Source organism: Rhinolophus sinicus, linkage group LG18 (assembly GCF_036562045.2).
Source record: "Rhinolophus sinicus isolate RSC01 linkage group LG18, ASM3656204v1, whole genome shotgun sequence".
NCBI lineage: Eukaryota > Metazoa > Chordata > Mammalia > Chiroptera > Rhinolophidae > Rhinolophus > Rhinolophus sinicus.
The window spans coordinates 17,422,682-17,445,103 of record NC_133767.1 but is presented as its reverse complement, the minus strand read 5'-3'; the positions used below and the strand labels follow the sequence as shown (position 1 = coordinate 17,445,103).

Here is a 22,422-nt window from a genome sequence, read left to right as displayed (position 1 = left end):
CCTCTCTACACCGCGTTCACTAGAAAAAGCTGTCTGGTGGCCCAGCCCGCACTCGGGAACCAGGATCAGCTCAAAACAAACCAAACCAAAAAAAAAACCCAAAACACAACTGTCATGCAGGGTGTCATGCGGGGTCTCTGGTCCCGCTCCCCACATAAGAACACAGGACATGGTGAGGCCAAAAAGGAGCACCCACAGAGCCATAGATAGGGGAGTCATACCACTATAGTCTCACTGGCAGCTGGGTTGGAGACACAGAAAGCAGGAGCCACACACCGTCTGCTTCTCTGCCAACCAACCTCACTTGCTAACTAATCCGCCTCTCTGCAATCCACAATCCACACTTGTTAGTGTAGCCACGGCAGTTACCTTAGTGGCCAACGGCTCACTGGTTACAGCTGACGGCCAACTAGCCACAGCTGATGGCCATTTACTACCCGAGTGAGCACCTTTCCACGTGAGGGCGAGAGCCTGGAAACTGCACTCCTGGCTCTGTCCCCACAACAACCAAGAAAACTATTGGGCCCTTTTGTCTAGTTTTGTTACGGACCAAGCCGGAGCGGCTAGAATTCCGTTTTCCTAGAGGCTTGGGTTCGGTCGCCAGTGTGGAAACCAAGCCCGGACATCGTGCCGAGAAGGGCCTGCACTCGGTAACAGTTTCAGTCTTATTTTCTACACACTAAACCCAGTTAGCTGGGGTGTTAAGGAAGGGAGCACAGAAGGCCCCATCCCAATCTAAACTCCACCCTTTCCTTCTTGGAGGACAGCCTCCAGATCCCTCCCACTTTGGATCCATAAAACTTCCAGCTCTGGGCAGTTCTGTGACTCACACTGAGCCACAGCACTAGGAAGTAGTCACAAGGCCACGGTCAGAGGTGAGGTGAGGGCTAGGATGGGGGTGGGCTGGGCCAGACCTCCCTTCCCCTGCACCAATCAGCTCCTGTCCTATCGCTTGCTTGATCTCTGTGCCTACCTCTGCCTGACCCATGGAAATCCCAGCTCAAACTGCCAACCCCACCTGGCCGGAATCCCCTTCTCAGCTGCTCAGTTTATCCCCGAGCAAAGACGGAGTGTGGCTGGGCAAGTGGCTCACAGGCCCAGCTGGCTTTTGGGGGTTTCCACCTGTGAGGGTCCTTGGGAGTGCAAGGAGGGGAGGGTTGGGAGGGGCCCATTGGGAGGGAACCAGGAGCCGCAGCAGGAAAACACTGGCAGAGCCCAAGAGTAGTTTTCTCAAGTGCGTGCTGCAATCTCCTGGAGAGAGCTTCCAAAAAACAGATACCTGGGTCCTAGCACCAGAGAGTGTGATTTAATTGGCTTGGGGTAGCCTGCATACTGGGAGTTTTAAAAGCTCTGTAGGTAAATCATGGCCCACTGCGGTAGCGTTAGACCTGACTGTGAATCCAGCCCCAGAATTCACTAGCTCTGAGTGTGGGCAGTTCGCTCAGCCTCCCAGCCTGTTTCCTTAAAACAAAACAAGAATTCAACAGATGGCAGTGCTGCGATGTTAAGGGAAGTGAGCCCAACCCTGCCCCCTGACGCAACAGCATGGAGCTGGTCCAGGACACCTCCCGCCCGCCACTGGAGTACGTGAAGGGGGTCCCTCTCATCAAGTACTTTGCAGAGGCACTGGGACCACTGCAGAACCTGCAACCCAGGTCCGATGACCTGCTCATCAGCACCTACCCCAAATCCGGTAGGTGGGGAGGGCCACCCACCCCTCTCTGGCTGCAGACCCCCCTGGGGCCATCAGACGCATGCAGCCCTTAGCCCTCCTCACCGTCTCCCTCTCCAGGCACCACCTGGGTGAGCGAGGTCCTGGACATGATCTACCAAGGAGGGGACCTGAAGAAGTGTCACAGGGCTACCATCATGGACCGGGTGCCCTTCCTTGAGTTCAAGAGCCCAGGGTGTCCCACAGGTGTGTGACAGGGTGCTGGGGGCAGTGGGGCGCAGGGAGGTAGGACCTGGGCTCCAGCTCCAGCCCTTTCCCTACCCACGGCTTAGGTATGGAGGTTCTGAAAGACATACCAGCCCCACGGCTCCTCAAGACACACCTGCCCCTGGCCCTGCTCCCCCAGGCCCTGCTGGATCAGAAGGTCAAGGTGAGCGGCGAAGGAAGCCAGGGAAAGAGACCCCTGGCCATCCCAGCGTTGGCTGTATCTTCTGGGAAGGTCTTCCTTCCTCCAGCCTGCTCTCATCTTAAAGGGGCAGAGGTCATTGACCTCATGCTCTTGTCTGGTGGGGTCAGACAGCCAGTGAAAGTGAGACTCTTCACAGGCCCATGGAGGAGGGGGCTGGCGGGGACTCTGCATTGCGTGGCTTGGGTTGGTATAAAACACAGTTCCTGGGACCAGTCAAGACTTCAGCCAAGAGCAGGGCTCTAATCCCAGCCCAGACGCACATATCATGGGAACTCCAAGTAAGTCGGCTTCTAAGCCTGTTTCCTTCTCGGCCAAATCGCGAGAATCTGCCTTGCGGGGATGCTGTGAAGGGCGGACTGTCTAGTGCTTGGGGACATGTCTAGTGCCTGGCACGCTGTGTGCTGATGATGCCAAGACTGGGGCGGTCTTCTGCCTTGCCAGGTGGTTTATGTCGCCCGCAATGCAAAGGATGTGGCCGTGTCCGCTTACCACTTCTACCGCATGCTGAAGGTGCACCCTGACCCTGGCACCTGGGACAGCTTCCTGGACAAGTTCATGGCTGGGGAAGGTGGGCCTGACTTTGGCGGAAGGAAGGGGGTAGGGTTAAGGGGCAGCCAGCTAAAACGAATACCAACCTCTGTGTCCGTGTCCCTGCCCATGTCCCCAGTGTCCTATGGGTTCTGGCACAAGCACGTGCAGGAGTGGTGGGAGCTGAGTTGCACCCACCCTGTTCTCTACCTCTTCTATGAGGACATGCTGGAGGTGAGCCCCCTGTGCCACCTCCCTCCGTGTTGTATGTGGGGAGGCAGGAACGTCATGGGGACCTGTCACGGCCTTCTAAGCGCCCTCCCCTGTGGCAACCCCACAGCAGCCCTGGGTCCCCCACCCCACCTTCCCTGCCCAGGACTCAGAGCCACAATACCCCTGGGCAGCGGCGCTCTGGACAGCTCTGATCACTGAGCATCTCCTCAGCCAGCATCAGGTGTAGTTACCAATCATCCGATCGATGACTGCCATTGCTTCTCCCCGGGGCCACTGTCTGTCACCAGAGAGGACTGTCCCTGCCGCCACCCACCCAGGAAGCAGACGCAGCTTATTCACAGGTCACAGTGCAGAGGGCAGTTAATTTTGCCCCAGGGACAGAGTACCAGGGTGAAGAAGCAGGGTCGGAAGTGGCCACCGGTTAGGGGGCCTCCCCTGAAGAGCCCCTCTGCTGCTGCAGAACCCCAAACGGGAGATTCGGAAGATTGTGGAGTTTGTGGGGCGCCCCCTGCCGGAGGAGACCTTGGATAGCATCGTGCGGCACACGTCGTTCCGGAAGATGAAGAAGAACCCCATGACGAATTACAGCAACCTACCTGAAACCTTCCTGGACTACAGCACTTCCTCCTTCATGAGGAAAGGTGGGTGCCCGCCGGACGGGCGCTGGGGACGGGCGCTGGGGAGGGCGGGCGGGGGCAGCGGCAGGGCTGGGCCCGGGGTCCCGGAGCCCAGCCCTGCAGCCGGGACCTCGGGCCTCCTTCTTTCCCTCCCCACCGCCCCAGGCACCGTGGGTGACTGGAAAAACACCTTCACTGTGGCCCAGAACGAGCGCTTTGACGCCGACTACTCAGAGAAGATGGCAGGCTGCAGCCTCCACTTCCGCTACGAGCTGTGAGCGCCGCTCTCTCGGGAATCGCTCCAGCGGGAGGGGCGTTAAACCGGCCTGGGTCATGGCCTCAACAATAAACTATGACTGGTGTGGCCCACCCCCTGCGCCACACACCTGCAACTGGTATAAATCATACAGAACGTCAAGTATAACTAAGAAAATACATAGTCACGGGATGTCAAGTACAGCAGAGGGAATGGAGCCAAGGGTATTGCAATAGTTATGTCCGGTGTCAGAGGGGCAGCAGGCTTGAGGGGTCTCACTCTGTGAGGGGTGTAATTGTCTACTATGTTGTTTTGTACACCTGAAACTAAAAAAAAAAGACAAACCTACTACGAGGAGTTATATACTCTGAAAATGATCATTTTCAGGTAGGCACGTAGAATGCCTTTTAGTACATTTAATTACTGTGTTCTAAATATACCTAATGAACTGAAGTCATTTGATTGTCACTCATGCATTCACACCAAGACATCTAAGCTCTATATGCTTAATGCTTGAAAACAAGACTATTTAGATTTTTCTTAATAAGCAATGTCTGTGTCATGATAGGTGTATAAAATAATAAAATCAGTCATCCATAAAAATATTATTTGACTCAGGCCGGCCCGGTGGCTCAGGCGGTTGGAGCTCCATGCTCCTAACTCCGAAGGCTGCCGGTTTGATTCCCACATGGGCCAGTGGGCTCTCAGCCACAAGGTTGCCAGTTCAACTCCTCGAGTCCCGCAAGGGATGGTGGGTAGTGCCCCCTGCAACTAAGATTGAACACGGCACCTTGAGCTGAGCTGCCTCCCAAATGGCTCAGTTGGTTGGAGCGCGTCCTCACAACCACAAGGTTGCCAGTTCAATTCCTGCAAGGGACAGTGGGCTGCGCCCCCTGCAACTAGACACGGCAACTGGACCTGGAGCTGAGCTGCGCCCTCCACAACTAAGATTGAGAGGACAACAACTTGACTTGGAAAAAAGGCCTGGAAGGACACACTGTTCCCCAATAAAGTCCTGTTGCCCTTCCCCCCCAAAAAAAAATTATTTGATTCGATTAAAAATAAAGATCAAGAATGCAAACATTTAAAAAAATACAGCGTGTGTTGCATGGAGAGACTCTATCGGAAGCACAGAGCACATCTGAGCCAAGAAAGCAAATGTCCACAGGGACAAAATGAGGCCACCTGCCCCTGAGGCCTCCGGGCCCCCAACGTGCCCTATATGAGGAGGGGGAAGAAGGGTCTGGAAAAGGACCACCCAGGAGACACAGGCAAAGGGGAGGAATATTTATTTGTCACAGTCTTTCGTTGTGTTCCAGCTGGAGGGTGGCAGGGGGTAGGTACCTGTCTGCCAACTTGCGTCACTTTTTCTTGGGCTCCTTACAAGCCACCACGTACCTCTGGGCCACGTTGAGAGGAGGGGAGTAGCCGTCTGCATAGGAGGTGTCTTCAAACAGGACCGAGTAGTCATCCTGGGGCTGCAGCAGGGGGCAGACAGGAGGGGCCCCCCAGGTCAGACCGGTGGCACCCTCTGGTGTGGGTGCCGCTAGCCTCTCCTGTCCTCGTCTTCACCCAAGAAGTCTGGATGTTTGAGCCCCGTGCCTGCTACTAACTGCAGAGCTCTTCACAACCAAGGGCCAGGGGCAGGGTACGAAGAGCAGGGAAAGGGGCCTCACTGCCGACACAGGCGGCTCATACCGAAGGGGCTGGTGCCTTTCGGGGACCGTATCTTAAGGGCAGCATGCAGGGGTCCTGGAGGAAGAGGGGAGACAGCCTTTAAACTGCCATGGGTGCTGGGTAAGCAGGGTACCAGCTACATCACAAGCACGAGGAAAAGCAGCCTTGGGCAAGGAAAGGGCAGTGGCCCAGGAGTGGGCTGGAAGACAGGTCCTGGGTTTGGTGCTTCCCATCTCAAGGCAAAAGCGGGGTCAGGCTAGAGGACACGCATCAGGGCCACTCCACTCAGCTGCTAAGGCTCTGCCGTCAGAGAGAAGAGGTCGGCTGGCACTGCCCAGAGGACAGAGCTGGAGAGGGTTGACACGGCAGACCGTAAGCAGAAGAGAGGGGGCAGCTCAGAGGCCGTCAAGTGAGGACACAGAGGGGAAGGAAGTGGGAAGACAGCCCATGCCCTGTCAGTCAGCCTGCCGCTGGTGCTGGGGATGGCCTCTCCCAGGGGGGCTGCCTTACCCGTTGTGGGGGCGTGTGGATCAGGGCACGGTAGAAGCACGTGGTCTGGGGATACAGGGCCAGCACGAGCTGTTCCTTCTGGAATAAGGCTTCGGGGTCCGTCTCAGGGTTGGCCTTCCACTGGGGCAGTGGGATGATACGCCGCCGGCTCAGGGTGTGTCTCCTGGGGGGGATGCTCAGGTCACCCACGGCGGGTGGGGGTCCCTCCCGCCGCCTGACTGTCCCCGGCCCCACGCCTCCCCAGCCAGCATACTTACTCTTTGCCTTCTTCATCAATGTCGTCTACCTCATACCTGCAGGGGAATAAGGAGAACGGGATGCAGAGGGATTGAGGAGGAAGGTGGGCAGGGGAGCGGCCCCAGGAGCCCACCCCCCAGGCCAGGGCGTCACTCACTTGTTGGTGGCATGGCTGTAACTGACCACCTCGGCCAGGATCCACTGCTCATCCCCGTCCACGGCCTTCACCCGGGCCGCCACCTTGTCCCCAGGTTTGGCCACGTAGTCCCCAGACGCCGGAATGGCCCCACAGAGCGGGGGTGGCCTGAGATTGGAAGAGAGTGTGAGTCTCGGCCCCTCTGTCACCAGCTCCCCCCGTGTGCCTGCCCTCACTTGTCACCGGGCTTCCCGATCCACAGGGGCAGGGTCATGGCTGACTGCTGCAGCAGGGTCATCAGCACCCCCCTTCGCATGGTCTTCCGAGGGGGCTCAGAGTCGTTGTACAGGCCTGCAATCTTGGCAGCTGTGGGAAGGAAGTGAGCCCTGAGACACCGGGGGCAGGTGTGTGCCCCCCCCAGGGACAGGTGTCTGAGCCCCTCCCAGGCACCGGGGACAGGTATCTGAGCCCCCCAGGCGCCGGGACAGGTGTCTGAGTCCCCCGCCACTTCCCCCACCCTGGCACCGGGGACAGGTGTGTGCCCCCTGAGGTGCCGGGGACAGGTGTCTGCCCCCAGACCTAGCCAGCACGCCTGCACTGAGTGTCAGAGGAGCTCAGCCCCAAGGGCCCCCATATGACCCTTCCACTAGGTGCCCGTGGTGACACTGCTAGGCTGTACTAACAGATGGGTGAGACAGCAGGTTAGGGGGCACCCTTGGGGAAAGGAACTAGAAAGGGCAAAAGGGGGGTTCTGAGGTGCTGGTCACATCCTGTTTCTTGATCTAGGTGCTGATTGCAGCCTTTTCTTTCATTAGCGAAAATTTTATAGAGCTGGAAGTACACTTATGTGTACTTTTCTAACAGTATATTGCAATTCAATAAAGTTAAACAACTATCAAATGTGGACAAACCCATGACTTCCTCAGACATGGCTGAACATCCCCAGTCAACCTCAAACCCAGCTGTCCGAGTGACAACATTTGTCCTGATGGGCAAGGGGTCTGCCCACTGTGGGTTCACTGAGGGGCGACAGAGACGTGGGAAAGCCAAGGTGGTCTGAAGGCATCTGCGCGCCCGCATCCTGTGCAAACACCCTCTGACACATTGGCTTCAAGTCATCCAGGGTGTGGCTCTCAAAAAACAGCCAGGCTGTCACCACAGGAAGAAATGGGAGGGGGGTGGTGGGGAGGAGGCTGGCGACTGCCCCAGGCAGTAGAGAGGGAGCAGAGCAAACCATCACGGTGCAGAGGCGCACGGGGAGACCCTGCCTGAGCCCTGGGAATGACCGCCACCCCCTTCCCAGTCCCAGGCTGCCCTGGTGCTTCTGTCAGAGGCCCATGGTCCGGTGACACCAGGCTGAGGTTACAGGTCCCCCCACGGGAAGACACGGCTGCTGCTCTCAGGAAGCCCCACTCCGCCTGGGCAAGGAATGCAGAGCTGACGTGTCATCTCTAACTCACCGATCCGCCTCTCTTCCAACAGTGACTTGATTTCCGCAATCTTATCTAGGGCTTTTCGGAGGATGCTGAGGGAGAGAAGAGGTTCACATGAAGACCAAAGCACAGATTTCCTTTTCTGGTTACGGCAGGCAGGCTGGCTAGTAATTCAGACCAACCCTTCTGCAGAAAACTCTAAGCCCCACGTAGGTGGTTTTTCATCTTTAAAGCATAAAAATCTGATGAGACAGTAGGCCGTAGCAGGTCCAAAAACCTAAGAGGATCCCGGAGAGTAAGTAAGCAAAGCAGAGAGAGCTGCCTTTGCCTGACTGCTTTTGAAAATCCCGAAGACAAGCTGCTGAGTGCGGGCAACCTCTAACAACTGCTTGAGATTCAGAAGCCAGAAGGAAAACTCAGGGTCTGCCCAAGGTGGGATACGGGCAGGAGACTCCAGGACTCTGGGGAGTTGTCAGCTCAGAGCAAGGCGGAGTTAAAGAACTTACTGCAGAACTCAGCAGAGCTGTTATTCATACATACATTAATATGCATTGTGAATCTCTAGGAGAGGAATGTAATATCATCTCCTAAAGTTACTGTTGTTCTACCGCAGAGGTTTGAGGAAACAATGTTTTGAGGTCATTTACTATTTAAAAAGCAGTTTTTTCTGGATCTGACACTTCTCATCTCAGAACCATAAAAGCTTCAGGTCATCTAGTATGACCTCCCAGGCAAAGCATGGTTCCCTACGTTCTGACAGGCAGGTAGCCCGCCTCATGGATGGTGCCAAGAGGCCCACTGCACGTGTGCCAGCTGAGGAAGGGCTCTTTCTGGTTGGCATTCTGTTGAATGTAGCTAAGAGCCCTGAGCCCGCACCATCCTCCCCCCAACCTCAGCACCTCCCCGCAGACCATTAGCAAGGGGCTAAAATAGTACAGCACCCTTTAAAATATCCAGTATTGCTGCATACAAATTCACAGCGTAATTATTTGAACTAGGCGCAAAGCAGCTAAGCCAGGGGGCGCTGTACAGGTGGGACTGGTGGGGCAGCCCACTCACAGCCCCCTCTCCTCCACCCATCAAGAAGGAACCTGCAGGAGCCCTCAGGGCCTGGCTGCCCTGTGTGTGTGTGGGGTGCGGGGGGGGGGGGACTGAAACAGGAGGGCGAAGGTAACAGATGTCAGCGTCTCATGCACATGGCTTCTTTGCACAGCTCTAAATGGTCTGTTTCGGGGTGAGGAGGGAGAGCTGACACATCCTGTGGTGTATGAGGATTAACCACAGCGTCACCTCCGGTCAGCAGGTGCCCACCAGCAAGTAGACCGCCGTCCAGGTCCCAGTGAAAGATGGTCCAGGCACCCAGGCAGCCAATCCTTCTCTCTTCCTGGCAGGCTCCTGACATTGGAGCCCGTGACTCACTCCCCGCTTGGAAAGCTAAACCATACCTGTGTCTGCACTCCTTAAACAACCTCCTGTAGTGGCAACTTGGGAGTGACTGTGGGGGCAGAGCCCCAGAAAGTAGTTTCCAGGCTCTCGGCCTCACATAGACAAGTGCTAGCTCAGATAGTAAATGGCCATCAACTGTGATTGCATGGCCATCAGCTGTGGCTAGTTGGCCGTCAGCTGTAACCAGTGAGCCATTAGCCACTAATATAACTGCTGTGGCTACGCTAGGAGAGAGAGGAAAGAGAGAGAAAAGAATGGGGGCTAGCAAGAAGATGGCGGCTGGGCTGGCAAGCGTGGATGGCGGTTTGCGGACAGTGTGGATCCAGCCTCCAGTGAGAGTATAGTGCCGCCAGCGAGAATATACTAGTATGACTCCCCTACCTATGGCTCTGTGGGTGTTCCTTTTTGGCCTCACCATATCCTGCGTTCTTGTGCGGGGAGCGGGAGCAGAGACCCCGCCTGGCACCCCGCACGACAAATGGCGCGGCGAGCAGGGTCTCCCGCATGACAGTGACTGAGGCTGTCCACTGTCTGTGGCCAAAGTGTCACTGAGGACACAGTTCCTGATACTGCTTGCTGTGCCCTTCCAAACCCGCATCTTGAGAAATGCCTTTAGAACTAACATTACAAAAGAACTGGTTCCCACCTGGGAATGGACTCGTCCTCCCCTGGAATATGGAAAATTAGATCTATGAGCTTGTTTCCCTGTGACTCCTGCTGCCAGGCCTTTTTTAAAAAGAGGTGATTGTTAAATGAAGACACAGGCGTTCCTTTCCATTTTCTGCAAAGCAGGTGGAGGTTTAAAAGCAGCCGGGGTGCAGTGGGGGCGTACACAGCACAAAGACCAGCAGCGCCTCCCGGGAGCCAGGCTAGTTCCTGAACAGGCTCTTGGCACCTCCTCAGTTTCCAGAGGGTCCCAGTGCACCTACTCAGCAGGTGAGCCGATGTGAGCAGCACCTGGATGAGTGCTACAGGGACACACAGCATTGCGTCCCCTCCCAGCCTCGGAGCTCCGTGCCGGCATCTCTACGCCACCCGCGGTCCCACGCCCAGCAGGGCATTTTGGTGCTGAGGTGGCTTCACTCAGGGTTGAGCAAATGAACGCATGCACGTGCGACCGTTTGAAAAAGTGAGATAGCAGAAGAACTGCAAGAAGTCGGGACTTGTAGTTATGACACAAGCTTAACTCTGGGTGAGTCAATGCCAGAGAAGAGCCCACACCACACTGGTCTTAGAAGCTGTCGCCTCACTTTGCCAGCAGTTAAGCTGGGAAGGCACAGTTTGTCTTTTACATGCAAATGAGGGCGGGTGACTCTGACTTACGGAAGTCAAGCTCCAGCCCGGGTGACTGGGAGAGGGCCTGAGTACGGGCAGGTGAGAAATCTGCCAGTCAGGGAGGGAGAAGACGGGGGTGGGGAAGGAGGGGGCAAGAAGGCAACACCTCCAATCTAAGTTCACTATGTCTCCCCCCCAAGTCAGCCCCACCCTTCTGTTCTGCTCCCTAACGTGTGGCACAGGGATCCCCATTGGGTCCCTCTGTCCAAGTAAAAACCTTGCAATCTTCAACTTCTCTGCTTCCAACTCGTCCCCAATTTGACCTCAGAAATGACCCCTGCACCCACCTTTGCTTCTCCATTCCCTCTGCCACTGTCTCAGCTCAACTTCAGTGTCTCTTGCCTGGCGTCCTCACTAGCCTTCAGTCTCCCCCAGGCTGCTCTCCACGTGGCAGCCAAAGGTTTCTCTCCTCTTCTACAGCTTCGTGGGTTCCGTGGCCTCCAGGACAAATTCCAGTACTGGGGGTCCCCCACATTCCTGCCTTCCCCTCCCCCAGCCATACAGGACTAGTTCTCACTCCCCAAATGCCTGAGCCCTGGACCGTGTCCTGTCTGCCTACCTGCCGATCCCCACTCAAGACTCTCCCCCTCTCTGACGCCGTCCATCTCTGCTGGCTCGCCAACCATACTGTCCTATACACGTTTTTTCTTTTTTTTAGGGTGTCTCTCCATTTTGGGCTGCTTGAGCTCAAACGCGGGAGCCTCACTACCCTGTGTGTCTAGATAAGGACTGCCCAGGCTGAACGCAGGGATGGCACCAGCAAAGGTTTGCAGAATGACTGACAGCAGGCAAAGAGAATATGGGATTCCCAGCGCCGGAAAGAGCCTGAGGAGAGCCAGACGGAAGGACAGGAAGTGCCCTGGAGCCACCAGTAATGCTTGGGGTGCTGCCTCGGGCGCATGGCTGTCACCTGCCGCGCACACATGCAAGGCAGTGTTTTGTAAAATGTTGGCTGACTCATTATTGAGTCATGAAATTAATTTCTTGGGTAACAACATTTAAACAACAGACTACACATTGTAACAGTAAAAACTGTAATTCTTGTTCCAATTCTGTGATAATACACACACATAAAACCAATGTGTGTGTGTGTGTGTGTGTGTGTGTGTGTGTGTGCTGTGAAAAGGCTTCATTGTATCATTCTAGCATGGGATTAAAGAATATTGACTTTGGGTTTGAAATTGGCCTCCCCCACTTACTAGCCGTGTGACTTTGACTGTGGAAGATTACACAACCCCTTGGAATTTCAATTTCCTCATCTGTTGTATGGGGGTAACATCCATTTTAGAATTGTTCTGAGGATTCAGTGAGGTAAATATACAAAGTACTTAGCATAGTACCCAGCACACAGTGAGGCACACAGCGTTTTTGTTGTTGTTGTTGTTATTATTAGGCCACAACAGAGAATGTATCTCCTAATACCTGTTATGGTCAAAAGAGTTGAAGAAACTGGTCTTAGACATTTTATATGCCTGATCTCATTTTATGTTGACAACTCTATAGGTAGCTATTATCCCTTTTTAATGACAGAGCAACTGAGTCTCAGGGGAAGTGACCTCCCAAGGCCACGTGACTAGTACAGGGCAGCAGCTGGGATTTGCCCCCTGCCATGCTGCCAGCTGTGAAACAGCAGGGCTCGGGCAGAGGGGGGCCTAGATGTGATTCTAGGGAAGGAGGGTTCCTGGGAGAGGCTGGGGTGTTGGAATCTGCTCATCCGCAGCAGCACGGGCGAGGGAGGAGAGCCGGGGGCAGGGCGAGGGGGTCACACTCACTTGCACTCGGCCTCTGCATCGGCTTTGGCGGTTGTGTAGAGGCCACGCAGCTTTGTCCGGTAATAGGGAGAGACTGCAGAAGAAGCACAGGAGGAGGAGGTGTGGGCGAGGGGCAGCTGACAGTCACGTGGCTCTGCTTCCAGGACAGTGGGCTCAGACCCTGGGTGAGGTACCAGCTCTCCTAGCTCAGAAGTGCTCCCGGGGGCACTGGGACCCCAGGTACAAGGAGCTCACATTGCCATAGGGTACAAATGCCTTCACCACATCTAACAGAGGACCTCTTATCTTCGCCACAGCACGACACCCGCAGAAAAGATGTCTCAGCTCGCGGGAAAGCAGAAAATGTTCTCAAAGCTGCTCAGAGGTGGAGAGCACAGCCCAGGAGCCTGACCCTCTGAGGGCCTCTTCGGGGGGGCCCCCCCCCGGGGGGGGCAGCTCTCTCTCCAGGGAAACCCCGAGAACTGAGCTGTGTGTGCTCTAAGGCATTTCCCTAGATTTTCTCACTTTCCTGAGAAGCCTCATTCCCAGGGCAGCCTCATTTACCTGACTTTCTAGTCCCTAGAGCTGGGGGATTTTAAGGTTCCTCAGTGCCAGGCAGCCGTCTGTCACCTGTCTCCTGGGTCACCTTAGGTCACCCAGCCTAAGGGAAAACTGTCCCTCTGGCCTGAGGAGCAGCTCACTTTGGACGATACAGTTTGCAGATACAGGAAAAGTCCCTTTTGGAAAAGAGAGCAGCCCCGCCCCCAATCTTGGCCCCGCCCACAGTCTTGGCCCCACCCCCCATCCCTGCTCTCTCCCGAGCCCTGGAGACTCACTCTTGTTCTCGGTCTGCATGCGCTCGTGGGTCTTCTGAATATTCACTAAGTTGTGTTCGCTCCGCGAACGCTCTTCCTGCAAGGAGGAGGTCGACAGAACATGAGGGAAGCCCTTCGTCCTGCGGGGCGGGGGTGGGGGGCGGCACCCTGCGTCCTAGGCCAGGCGCTCCACACACATGGCCAGCACTTTCTACATCCAAACTCAGGATCAGTTCAAAAGGACTTTTTCCCTGACTAATGCAAACGCATTACAAAAGGCATCAAAGTTAAATTATAAATTATACATTTAATGACTTTCCTTCATCAAAAAAGACAAACTGATCTGCAGATTCAATGCAATCCCCATCAAAATTCCAGCGGACGTCTTTATAGAAATTGACACGCTTATTCTAAAATTCACATGGAAATTCAAGTGACCCAGAATAGCCAAAACCACCTTGAAAAAGAACAAAAACAACATTGGAGGACTCAACATTCCCTGATTTCCACATTTCCTACAAAGCTATTGTAGTCACATGGTGTGACTGGTACATAGGGCACAGAAATAGAGTTGAGTCCAGAAATGAACAGGGACACCTGTGATCAGTTTACCTGGGGAAGAGGGGATGGGGAAGGATGCTGGTGCCACTCTCCCCCATATCAGTGGTCCTGGGACCGGGGCAACTGAAGATGCCGGAAGCAGGGATGATTCCTACCTACCATGTTTCCCCGAAAATAGACCGGGTCTTACATTAATTTTTGCTCCAAAAGATGCATTAGGGCTTATGTTCAAGGGATGTCATTCTGAAAAACCATGCTAGGGCTTATTTTCCGGTTAGGTCTTATTTTCAGGGAAACACAGTAAGACACTGTAACTGTACCTTTTAACCTTGAAGTCAGAATTTCTAAGTGCCTGAGGGGGTGGGTTGTATCTTCACCCCATCAGGCAAAATGGGGTTAGAGGTGAACGCAGCTATACTGCCCTGTGGTCAAAACAGCCCACTAGCTCTGTACCTACCATAACCCTACGTGAGTGGGAATGATGGGGTCGGGGGAGGGCGCAGGACGGGACACTCGCTAGACTAGTGCTGCTAACAACTTAGCAGTCTGGACCAGCACAGGGGCTGAACCTAACGTCCTTCCAACACAGAAAAGTCTGAGTAAAAATCAGTGACGAATGGAGAACAGGGAGAAATAGCCGATGGGTAAAAGAATGAATGGGTCATGCAACGTGCTAACTTCAGGATTGCATTAACGCCTGGAGAGGCTCAGAGCAGGAGAATGATACTGGTCTTCCCTCAGCTATGCCAGATGCCCCAAAGGGTGCAGCCATCCATCTGCCAAGCCCAGCCCTGCGTTTAGAACCTAACAAAAGCACATGGAAGCACGCACACCTGGGCAGCAGCCCTCTGAGAGAGACATTCTGGTCACGTGGCATGATGACACACTGGGCTAACAGCTGACGAGGGAGTGGAATTCTAGCAAGTACTAGGGCCTTCTTTAGCTTTAAAATTGTATTAATAGTTTTCGAGCAGTTTTAGGGTTCCAGAAAAATTGAACAGACAGTAGAGAGTTCCTATGTAGTTGCTTTGCCTGCAGTTTGAGTAACATCTTGCATGAGCATATTTGTTACAGTTAATAAATCAATATTGATAATTAACTAAAGTCCATAGGTTACATTAAGGTTCACTTTTTGTGTTGTACATTCTACGGGTTTTGACAGAAGCGTAACATATTGTACCCACCATTCCAGTATCATACAGAAGAGTCTCACCTCCCTGAAAATCCCGCTTCCCTAGTCATTCCTCCTTCCCTTCCGCCCTCCGGGCCGCTGCAATCACTTAGCTTTTCACTCTCTCATTTCGCCTTTCCCAGAATGTAACATAGTCAGCATCCCACAGTACATAACCTTCCAGACTGGGTTCTTTCACTTAGCAATATGTGTGCCAGCTTCTTCTGACTCTTAGTTTTCAGGTTACATCCCACTACAAAGCGTGTCACTGGAAGGAATTCCTGGGATCCTCTCAATCCTGGGCCACTGGACTGAGTGCTGCACGGCTCTGAGCGGATAGATTGTTGTGGAACTATGAACCTGGATGATGGCCTGATGAGAAAGGTCCCTGGACAAAATATAGCAGCCCAGGCTTGACATGTGTAATCATGAGCGGGGAAAAGAGGGGAGACATGCTAACGAGGACCCAGTCAATTTATTTGGAAACATACAATAGCAAAAGTCAAAGGCAATCAGAAAATGTGCAATGACAGAAGGTAAAGGCAGGTAAGACTAAACTATACACATTAATAACAATGTTGTGCCAAAGAAGCTCACAAACCGGGGGGAGACAACACGGGAAAGGTCGGGAACCCAAAAAGACCTCATCAGGTTCATGGCTAGAGACTGGGACGTCCCCCAATGCTGCAAGCTGCATGCAAGTTCCAATTTCCAATTTCCAAGTTCTAAGTTCCAATTTACTGCCAATTGAGGTCTGTCTTATGTATCTCTTCAGAGGCACGTCAGAGCCAATTTTCTTGTTCCTGTCTCCCCCTCAGGGAATGGCCAGTTCTGTGAGGGTTCTGCAGCTAATGTGATAAAGATATTGTTTATCTGGCTGAAGGGCCAGTTCATCCAGACAAACAATCTGCTGTTCCGGGCTGGGACCATCGGCTCAAGGCCATTTAGGGCTTGGCAACGTGCCTGTCACGTCATTCTTCACCTCATATCTCCTCTACTGGGGATTAGATGAGGGAAAAACAGACAAAAAGAAACAATAAATCACATCAGCCAATGAAGGCAAATTTTCCTAACATCTGCCCCACAACATACTGCAGCCTGCTATGCACAAACATGTATCACCCTTGATTTGGGGGAATGGAAAGCTATTATAAAGAACAGGGAGAAAATGGGTGTGGGGGCAGAGCCCCAGAAAGTAGTTTCCAGGCTCAGCCTCACATAGACAGGTGCTGGCTCAGGTAGTAAATGGCCATCAACTGTGATTGGATGGCCATCAGCTGTGGCTAGTTGGCCGTCAGCTGTAACCAGTGAGCCATTGGCCACTAATATAACTGCTGTGGCTACGCTAGGAGAGAGAGAAGAATGGGGGCTAGCAAGAAGATGGCGGCTGGGCTGGCAAGTGTGGATGGCGGTTTGCGGACAGTGTGGATCCAGCCTCCAGTGAGAGTACAGTGCCGCCAGAGAGAATATAGTGGTATGACTCCCCTACCTATGGCTCCATGGGTGTTCCTTTTTGGCCTCACCATATCCTGCGTTCTTATGTGCGGGAGCAGAGACCCCACCGGACGCCCTGCACGACAAATGGCGCAGCGAGCAGGGTATGGTGCCGGCCAAAGCTCTCCAAAGGACGGTGGAGCAGTTTGTGCGTATGAACACTCAGTCTCTGGGAGACCAGGAGGAGCAGCTGCTGGAGAGCTGGACCCCGTGGAGGGGTGGAAAGATGTGGACGGTTCCCCAACCAGCACAGGCCGGAGAAAGCGAAGGTCGTTGCAGCCTTGTGGGCCGGGAAGTTCCTGCTCAGGCAGCCCGGATGCAGGACTTATAGTCCCAGGAGGTAACGCTTGCTGAGTCCTCCGTGGGAGATGAGGGTGAGGTCAAGGTCATCCTTCACCCCAGGACAGCCCTGGAGAAATGACTATGGACTATGGGGAATTGCCTTCCATCCCTAATTTAATGGACAGCTTGACTGTTTGTTTGGGAACTGTTGTTAGTGGAACTGGGGATATTTGCTTTTGTGTCTTGACTGGCCGCCATTGAGAATATGTAAGCACCTTGATTGTGAGTCGCTGTTGTTCCAGCAGGGTACCCTGAGAGGCACAGAGAGAGTGGCAGTGCCCTGAGAGCCCTGGCTGAGTCCAGGAAGTCTGGCTGAGCCCTGAGATACCCTGGCGGTGCCCAGGAAGTCGGGCTGTTCCCAGAGAGAGTGGCAGTGCCCTGAGAGCCCTGGCTGAGTCCAGGAAGTCTGGCTGAGCCCTGAGATACCCTGGCTGTGCCCAGGAAGTCGGGCTGTTCCCAGAGAGAGTGGCAGTGCCCTGAGAGCCCTGGCTGAGTCCAGGAAGTCTGGCTGAGCCCTGAGATACCCTGGCGGTGCCCAGGAAGTCAGGCTGTTCCCAGAGAGAGTGGCAGTGCCCTGAGAAACCCTGGCTGTGTCCGGGAAGACAGGTGGTACCCTAAGAAGTCCAGGAAGTCTGGCTGCAATCACTTAGCTTTTCACTCTCTCATTTCGCCTTTCCCAGAATGTAACATAGTCAGCATCCCACAGTACATAACCTTCCAGACTGGGTTCTTTCACTTAGCAATATGTGTGCCAGCTTCTTCTGACTCTTAGTTTTCAGGTTACATCCCACTACAAAGCGTGTCACTGGAAGGAATTCCTGGGATCCTCTCAATCCTGGGCCACTGGACTGAGTGCTGCACGGCTCTGAGCGGACAGATTGTTGTGGAACTATGAACATGGATGATGGCCTGATGAGAAAGGTCCCTGGACAAAATATAGCAGCCCAGGCTTGACATGTGTAATCATGAGCGGGGAAAAGAAAGGGAGACCCGCTAACGAGGACCCAATCAATTTATTTGGAAACATACAATAGCAAAAGTCAAAGGCAATCAGAAAATGTGCAATGACAGAAGGTAAAGGCAGGTAAGACTAAACTATACACATTAATAACAATGTTGTGCCAAAGAAGCTCACAAACCGGGGGGAGACAACACGGGAAAGGTCGGGAACCCAAAAAGACCTCATCAGGTTCATGGCTAGAGACTGGGACGTCCCCCAATGCTGCAAGCTGCATGCAAGTTCCAATTTCCAATTTCCAAGTTCTAAGTTCCAATTTACTGCCAATTGAGGTCTGTCTTATGTATCTCTTCAGAGGCACGTCAGAGCCAATTTTCTTGTTCCTGTCTCCCCCTCAGGGAATGGCCAGTTCTGTGAGGGTTCTGCAGCTAATGTGATAAAGATATTGTTTATCTGGCTGAAGGGCCAGTTCATCCAGACAAACAATCTGCTGTTCCGGGCTGGGACCATCGGCTCAAGGCCATTTAGGGCTTGGCAACGTGCCTGTCACGTCATTCTTCACCTCATATCTCCTCTACTGGGGATTAGATGAGGGAAAAACAGACAAAAAGAAACAATAAATCACATCAGCCAATGAAGGCAAATTTTCCTAACATCTGCCCCACAACATACTGCAGCCTGCTATGCACAAACATGTATCACCCTTGATTTGGGGGAATGGAAAGCTATTATAAAGAACAGGGAGAAAATGGGTGTGGGGGCAGAGCCCCAGAAAGTAGTTTCCAGGCTCTCAGCCTCACATAGACAGGTGCTGGTTCAGGTAGTAAATGGCCATCAACTGTGATTGCATGGCCATCAGCTGTGGCTAGTTGGCCGTCAGCTGTAACAGTGAGCCATTGGCCACTAATATAACTGCTGTGGCTACGAGAGAGGAGAAAGAGAAAGAATGGGGGCTAGCAAGAAGATGGCGGCTGGGCTGGCAAGTGCGGATGGCGGTTTGCGGACAGTGTGGATCCAGCCTCCAGTGAGAGTATAGTGCCGCCAGAGAGAATATAGTGGTATGACTCCTGTGGGGACAGAGCCCCAGAAAGTAGTTTACAGGCTCTCGGCCTCACGTGGAGGGGTGCTGGCTTGGGTGGATTGGCCGTCGGCTGTGGCCAGTTAGCCAATCAGCCGCCAATATAACTGCTGTGGCTACGGAGGATTGCCGAGGAGCCGAGGAGCCGAGCAGAGCCGAGGAAAGCGGAAGAGGAGAGCCAAGAGAGAGGAACAGAGTTGACAGAGTGGAGAAGAGTCGTCAGTCGGTCGGTTGGCGGAAAGGCGGACGGCAGGTCGGCGTCCGGTGGGCCCAGCCTCCAGTGAGACCACAGTGGTATGACTCCCCTACCTATGGCTCCGTGGGTGTTCCTTTTCGGCCTCACCATATCCTGCGTTCTTATGTGGGGAGCAGGACAGAGACCCCGCCAGACGCCCCGCACGACAAATGGTGCAGCGAGCAGGGTCTCCCGCACGACAATGGGTTTCTGACAGGATTAAAGCAGTAGGTCCCACAGGGTGGGTCCAAAGGCCCCCCCCTGAGATGAGGAGGGTTTAGAAAGGCCGTAGGATACAGTAGTCAGGCTAAGTTACATCCAGTAACTTAGATATGACGACCACTCACCTAACCCTAGTGGGGCACCCAACATTTCTGGGTACAAAATATGTATTTTAACTGCACCTGGGCCGTTAGGACACAACAGCAACATAATGCATGGCACAGTGAGCAACGTTGGACTCGAGACAGAAGAGGGTGTGGGCTGTGGGACACGCTGAATTCACTTTCCATGAGAAGCAGGAATCGAGGGGAAAAGATTCGTTCGTGAGAAGAAACAGGCTGAAGTGAGCTCTCTTACAGGAGGAAGGAAAGGGATGAGTCAGCTGGAAAGATGATGATGCTTTAGTGAGTGGTCCAGGCCAAGCCAACAAGCGGTGCCGGGTGATTCGAGGACCGATCTGTTGTTGGGAAAGGGCTGCACCCTTGATATGGGAACCCCCTTGATACAGGCCAAACGAAAGGACTCTTTCTTGCTACAGAAAACTCTTAAGTTTTCTTTCTTTAGTGTTTTAACTCCATTAGTGTCTTAATCATAAATAATAGATTGTTTTTAACCTGAATCATAGAAATCTCCTACCTCCTGCTTTAGATAATTACCCTAAAACTTGTGATTCATACTTGTTGATTGTAATCATTGAAGCCTAATGTTCTCTCCTATCCTTTCCGGGCCTAACTCCTAGACAATTAACGACACCCAAATGATTGGTTGAATGGTCACAGGCTCTATAGAGCTAATGGATTTATTAATTAAAATCCATTTTTCCTCATTCAGGGGCTTTGGGGATACAGAGGATACCCCAGCAAGATCACCAGTCCCAACCAAAGAAGCTGTGGGGACAGAGTCCCAGAGAGCAGGTTCCAGGCTCTCGGCCTCACATGGAAAGGTGCTGGCTCGGGTAGTAGACGGATATCAGCTGTGACTAGTTGGCCGTCAGCTGTAACCAGTGAGCCATTGGCCACTGATGTAACAGCCGTGGCTACGCTGGGCGGTAGGTTGGTTAGTAGGGAAGCGGACGGCGGAGTGCGACTAGCAAGTGGGGTTAGGAAGCGGATTGTAGATCACGAATCGTGTTGATCCTACTTCCTGTGTCTCACCTGGCCGCCAGCGAGATTGGGGTGCAGGAAGACCCCTTGTTAGGGTGCTGGCGGATGTTTGCTTTTGTGTCTCGACCAGCCACCAGCAAGAATATACTGGTATGACTCCCGTATCTATGGCTCCCTGGGTGTTCCTTTTTGGCCTCACCATGTCCTGCATTCTGGTGCGGGGAGCAGGACCAGAGACCTTGCATGACATACACAGTGGCAACCAGTCTCGGTACAGGCCTTTCAGCTGAGTCAGGGTGACCGGCTTTATCCCCAATGGACCTGGAACTCGGAAATTGAATTATGGCCAACTGTAATCAAGTCTGTCCACAAGAATAGCTGGTAAATGGACAGGACCAATTCAGTTGGGAATATGTAAGAAATAGCTCTGTAACTCTTTCTTACTTGTTCTATGAGGAAAGTGAATTTTACAATGGCCGTACTTCAATAAGGTGTCACACTGGCCTTGTTGGTAAGACCTAACTACCTTATGCAAATAAGTCATGTGGTCATACTGAGACCGCCGATCAAATGCACCGGGAGACCGAGTCAAAGCCTTATCAGAATGTAATACTCACGGAAAATGAGTGGCCTGAAGAAGAACTGGGTTTAGCTAACCACCAGCTAATTTCTATGCTAAACAGTTCTACCCAAATTTATCATAAGGTCCAAATAGCGGTAGATGAAGGGGGGAAATGAGCCAAGTTAGCACGACCACAGGAAACGTACAATGGCTCTCTAGGACAGATCTGTCAGTTCTTCAAGTCCACCCCCCCACACACACTGGCTCCTTCAAACATCAGGCGTATTCATACGGACACTATCACTGTATCTGTAATATAAACGCCATGCTGAAATGAGACGCTCAGATATGCTCATTCTGCTGTACGAGAGGCGAGGCCAGGCGCCAGCGGCGTGGCTTGTAGTTGAAGATGAACTAAGCAGGCCTGGGTTTTCAAACGCTACCCATTCCACAGAAGGCTTGGCCCCTGACCAACTTCTGAGAGATGACCTCTAACTAAGCCCCTTGGACTATCTTGCCTGATAAGAGCATCTTTGTTTACTTGGGGTGAAGGGGTGGAGGAAAAAGGAGTGACAGCTATTGGGTGCAGGGCGCTTCTGTTAAGCAATGAGATGGTCTGAAATTGATCATGGTGATGGTTGCACAACGCTCGGAATATACTGAAAACCACTGAATTGGCTGTGTGTGTGTGTGTTATTTTGAGTTAGACCAACAGCTTTATTGAAGGATGAGGACAGCCGAGCCCTCTACCCCCTCCCGCAGCCCCCTGGACCAGCCGCATCAGCCTCAGGCTTGGGGCCCCCGGAGACTGAATTGTACACTTTAAATGGGTGAACTGTATGGCATATGAATTACATCTCGATACACTGTTATTAAACAAAAAGAATCATAAGATCCTGCACATGGCAGACAATCCAACAGGAACGGCAGCCATGCCCCACGTTCCCTTCCTCCTCTCACCTTCATCACATCGTCTCGGTTCCCACATGTCCCATCTCACTGAACAAAACCTGCTCCGACCCCTCTAGGGCTCAGTGTCACAGGCCATGTCCCCCGAGGAGTGGAGGGCTGAGCCCTTTTACCTGCGTCTGTTTGATCAGCTGATGGAGCTCTGTGAGGAGCTCTGCGATGCGGGAATCAGCAGACACGAGTCATAAAACAGTTACTTTTTTATTATAGAAGGAAGAGAAATTACTAAAAAAAAAAAATCTGACTTAAGGAAAGATGATGTATTCTGATGAAAATGAAATGTAATTGGAAAAAGAACAAAAGACAATAAAGGTAATTAAAAGAGTAAGTTATAACTAGGTAAAAAGGGACATAAGGCCAAAGATAAAGGAAGGTTGGGAAAAAATGAGAGGAAAATTGTTAGGGTGTGCTGAAATTTTCCATGCTACCCTCTCTTCCAGAAAAGTTGTTCCATGAACACATCTGCATACCCACAGGGACAGATACACAGTGAATAGAGCAAACCCCCTCCACTAATAAATTGTAAACTCCATGTCTTTAAATAGTTGTATCTTCTTAAAATCTCTGCTTCTGGTTATTAAGAAAGTAATATACAACCTAGGAACAAAGGG

At 52.8% G+C, this 22,422-nt stretch overlaps 2 protein-coding genes across 5 annotated transcripts; one reads left to right on the top strand and one right to left on the bottom strand.

Annotated features, from left to right (window-relative positions):
- Positions 1-281: 281 nt before the first annotated feature.
- On the top strand, positions 282-4,881 carry LOC109459870 (sulfotransferase 1A1). Of its 4 annotated transcripts, none has more exons than XM_074322908.1 (8): positions 282-875; positions 1,478-1,693; positions 1,793-1,918; positions 2,005-2,102; positions 2,583-2,709; positions 2,809-2,903; positions 3,364-3,544; positions 3,686-4,881. In XM_074322908.1, exons 2-8 carry the CDS (start codon positions 1,546-1,548, stop codon positions 3,796-3,798), a joined length of 888 nt encoding a protein of 295 aa, XP_074179009.1. In that variant the 5' UTR covers positions 282-875; positions 1,478-1,545; the 3' UTR covers positions 3,799-4,881. The 4 variants fall into 4 exon arrangements, with proteins under 4 accessions (XP_074179009.1, XP_074179011.1, XP_074179008.1 ...); XM_074322910.1 differs by having other exon boundaries at positions 283-875; positions 1,622-1,693; XM_074322907.1 differs by having other exon boundaries at positions 283-875; positions 1,488-1,693.
- Positions 4,882-5,049: 168 nt separating this feature from the next.
- On the bottom strand, positions 5,050-21,987 carry SGF29 (SAGA complex associated factor 29). Its single transcript, XM_019754760.2, has 10 exons — positions 21,925-21,987; positions 13,138-13,213; positions 12,557-12,646; positions 12,323-12,395; positions 7,797-7,861; positions 6,573-6,702; positions 6,358-6,504; positions 6,221-6,256; positions 5,964-6,126; positions 5,050-5,254 (listed from the first exon to the last, which is right to left on the bottom strand). Exons 2-10 carry the CDS (start codon positions 13,154-13,156, stop codon positions 5,138-5,140), a joined length of 840 nt encoding a protein of 279 aa, XP_019610319.2. The 5' UTR covers positions 13,157-13,213; positions 21,925-21,987; the 3' UTR covers positions 5,050-5,137.
- Between the last annotated feature and the right edge of the window lie 435 nt (positions 21,988-22,422).

What these genes read in the sequence shown, in the direction of transcription:
- SGF29 (XM_019754760.2), bottom strand. An exon ending in ATCGGGAAGCCCGGTGACAA is followed by an intron (nt 6,505 to 6,572) that starts GTGAGGGCAGGC and finishes TTCCAATCTCAG; the next exon opens with GCCACCCCCGCTCTGTGGGG. An exon ending in ATTGATGAAGAAGGCAAAGA is followed by an intron (nt 6,127 to 6,220) that starts GTAAGTATGCTG and finishes CATCCCCCCCAG; the next exon opens with GAGACACACCCTGAGCCGGC.
- LOC109459870 (XM_074322908.1), top strand. Translation starts at nt 1,546, where the DNA reads ATGGAGCTGGTCCAGGACACCTCCCGCCCGCCACTGGAGTACGTGAAG. An exon ending in CAGCACCTACCCCAAATCCG is followed by an intron (nt 1,694 to 1,792) that starts GTAGGTGGGGAG and finishes CTCCCTCTCCAG; the next exon opens with GCACCACCTGGGTGAGCGAG. An exon ending in TCTATGAGGACATGCTGGAG is followed by an intron (nt 2,904 to 3,363) that starts GTGAGCCCCCTG and finishes CTGCTGCTGCAG; the next exon opens with AACCCCAAACGGGAGATTCG.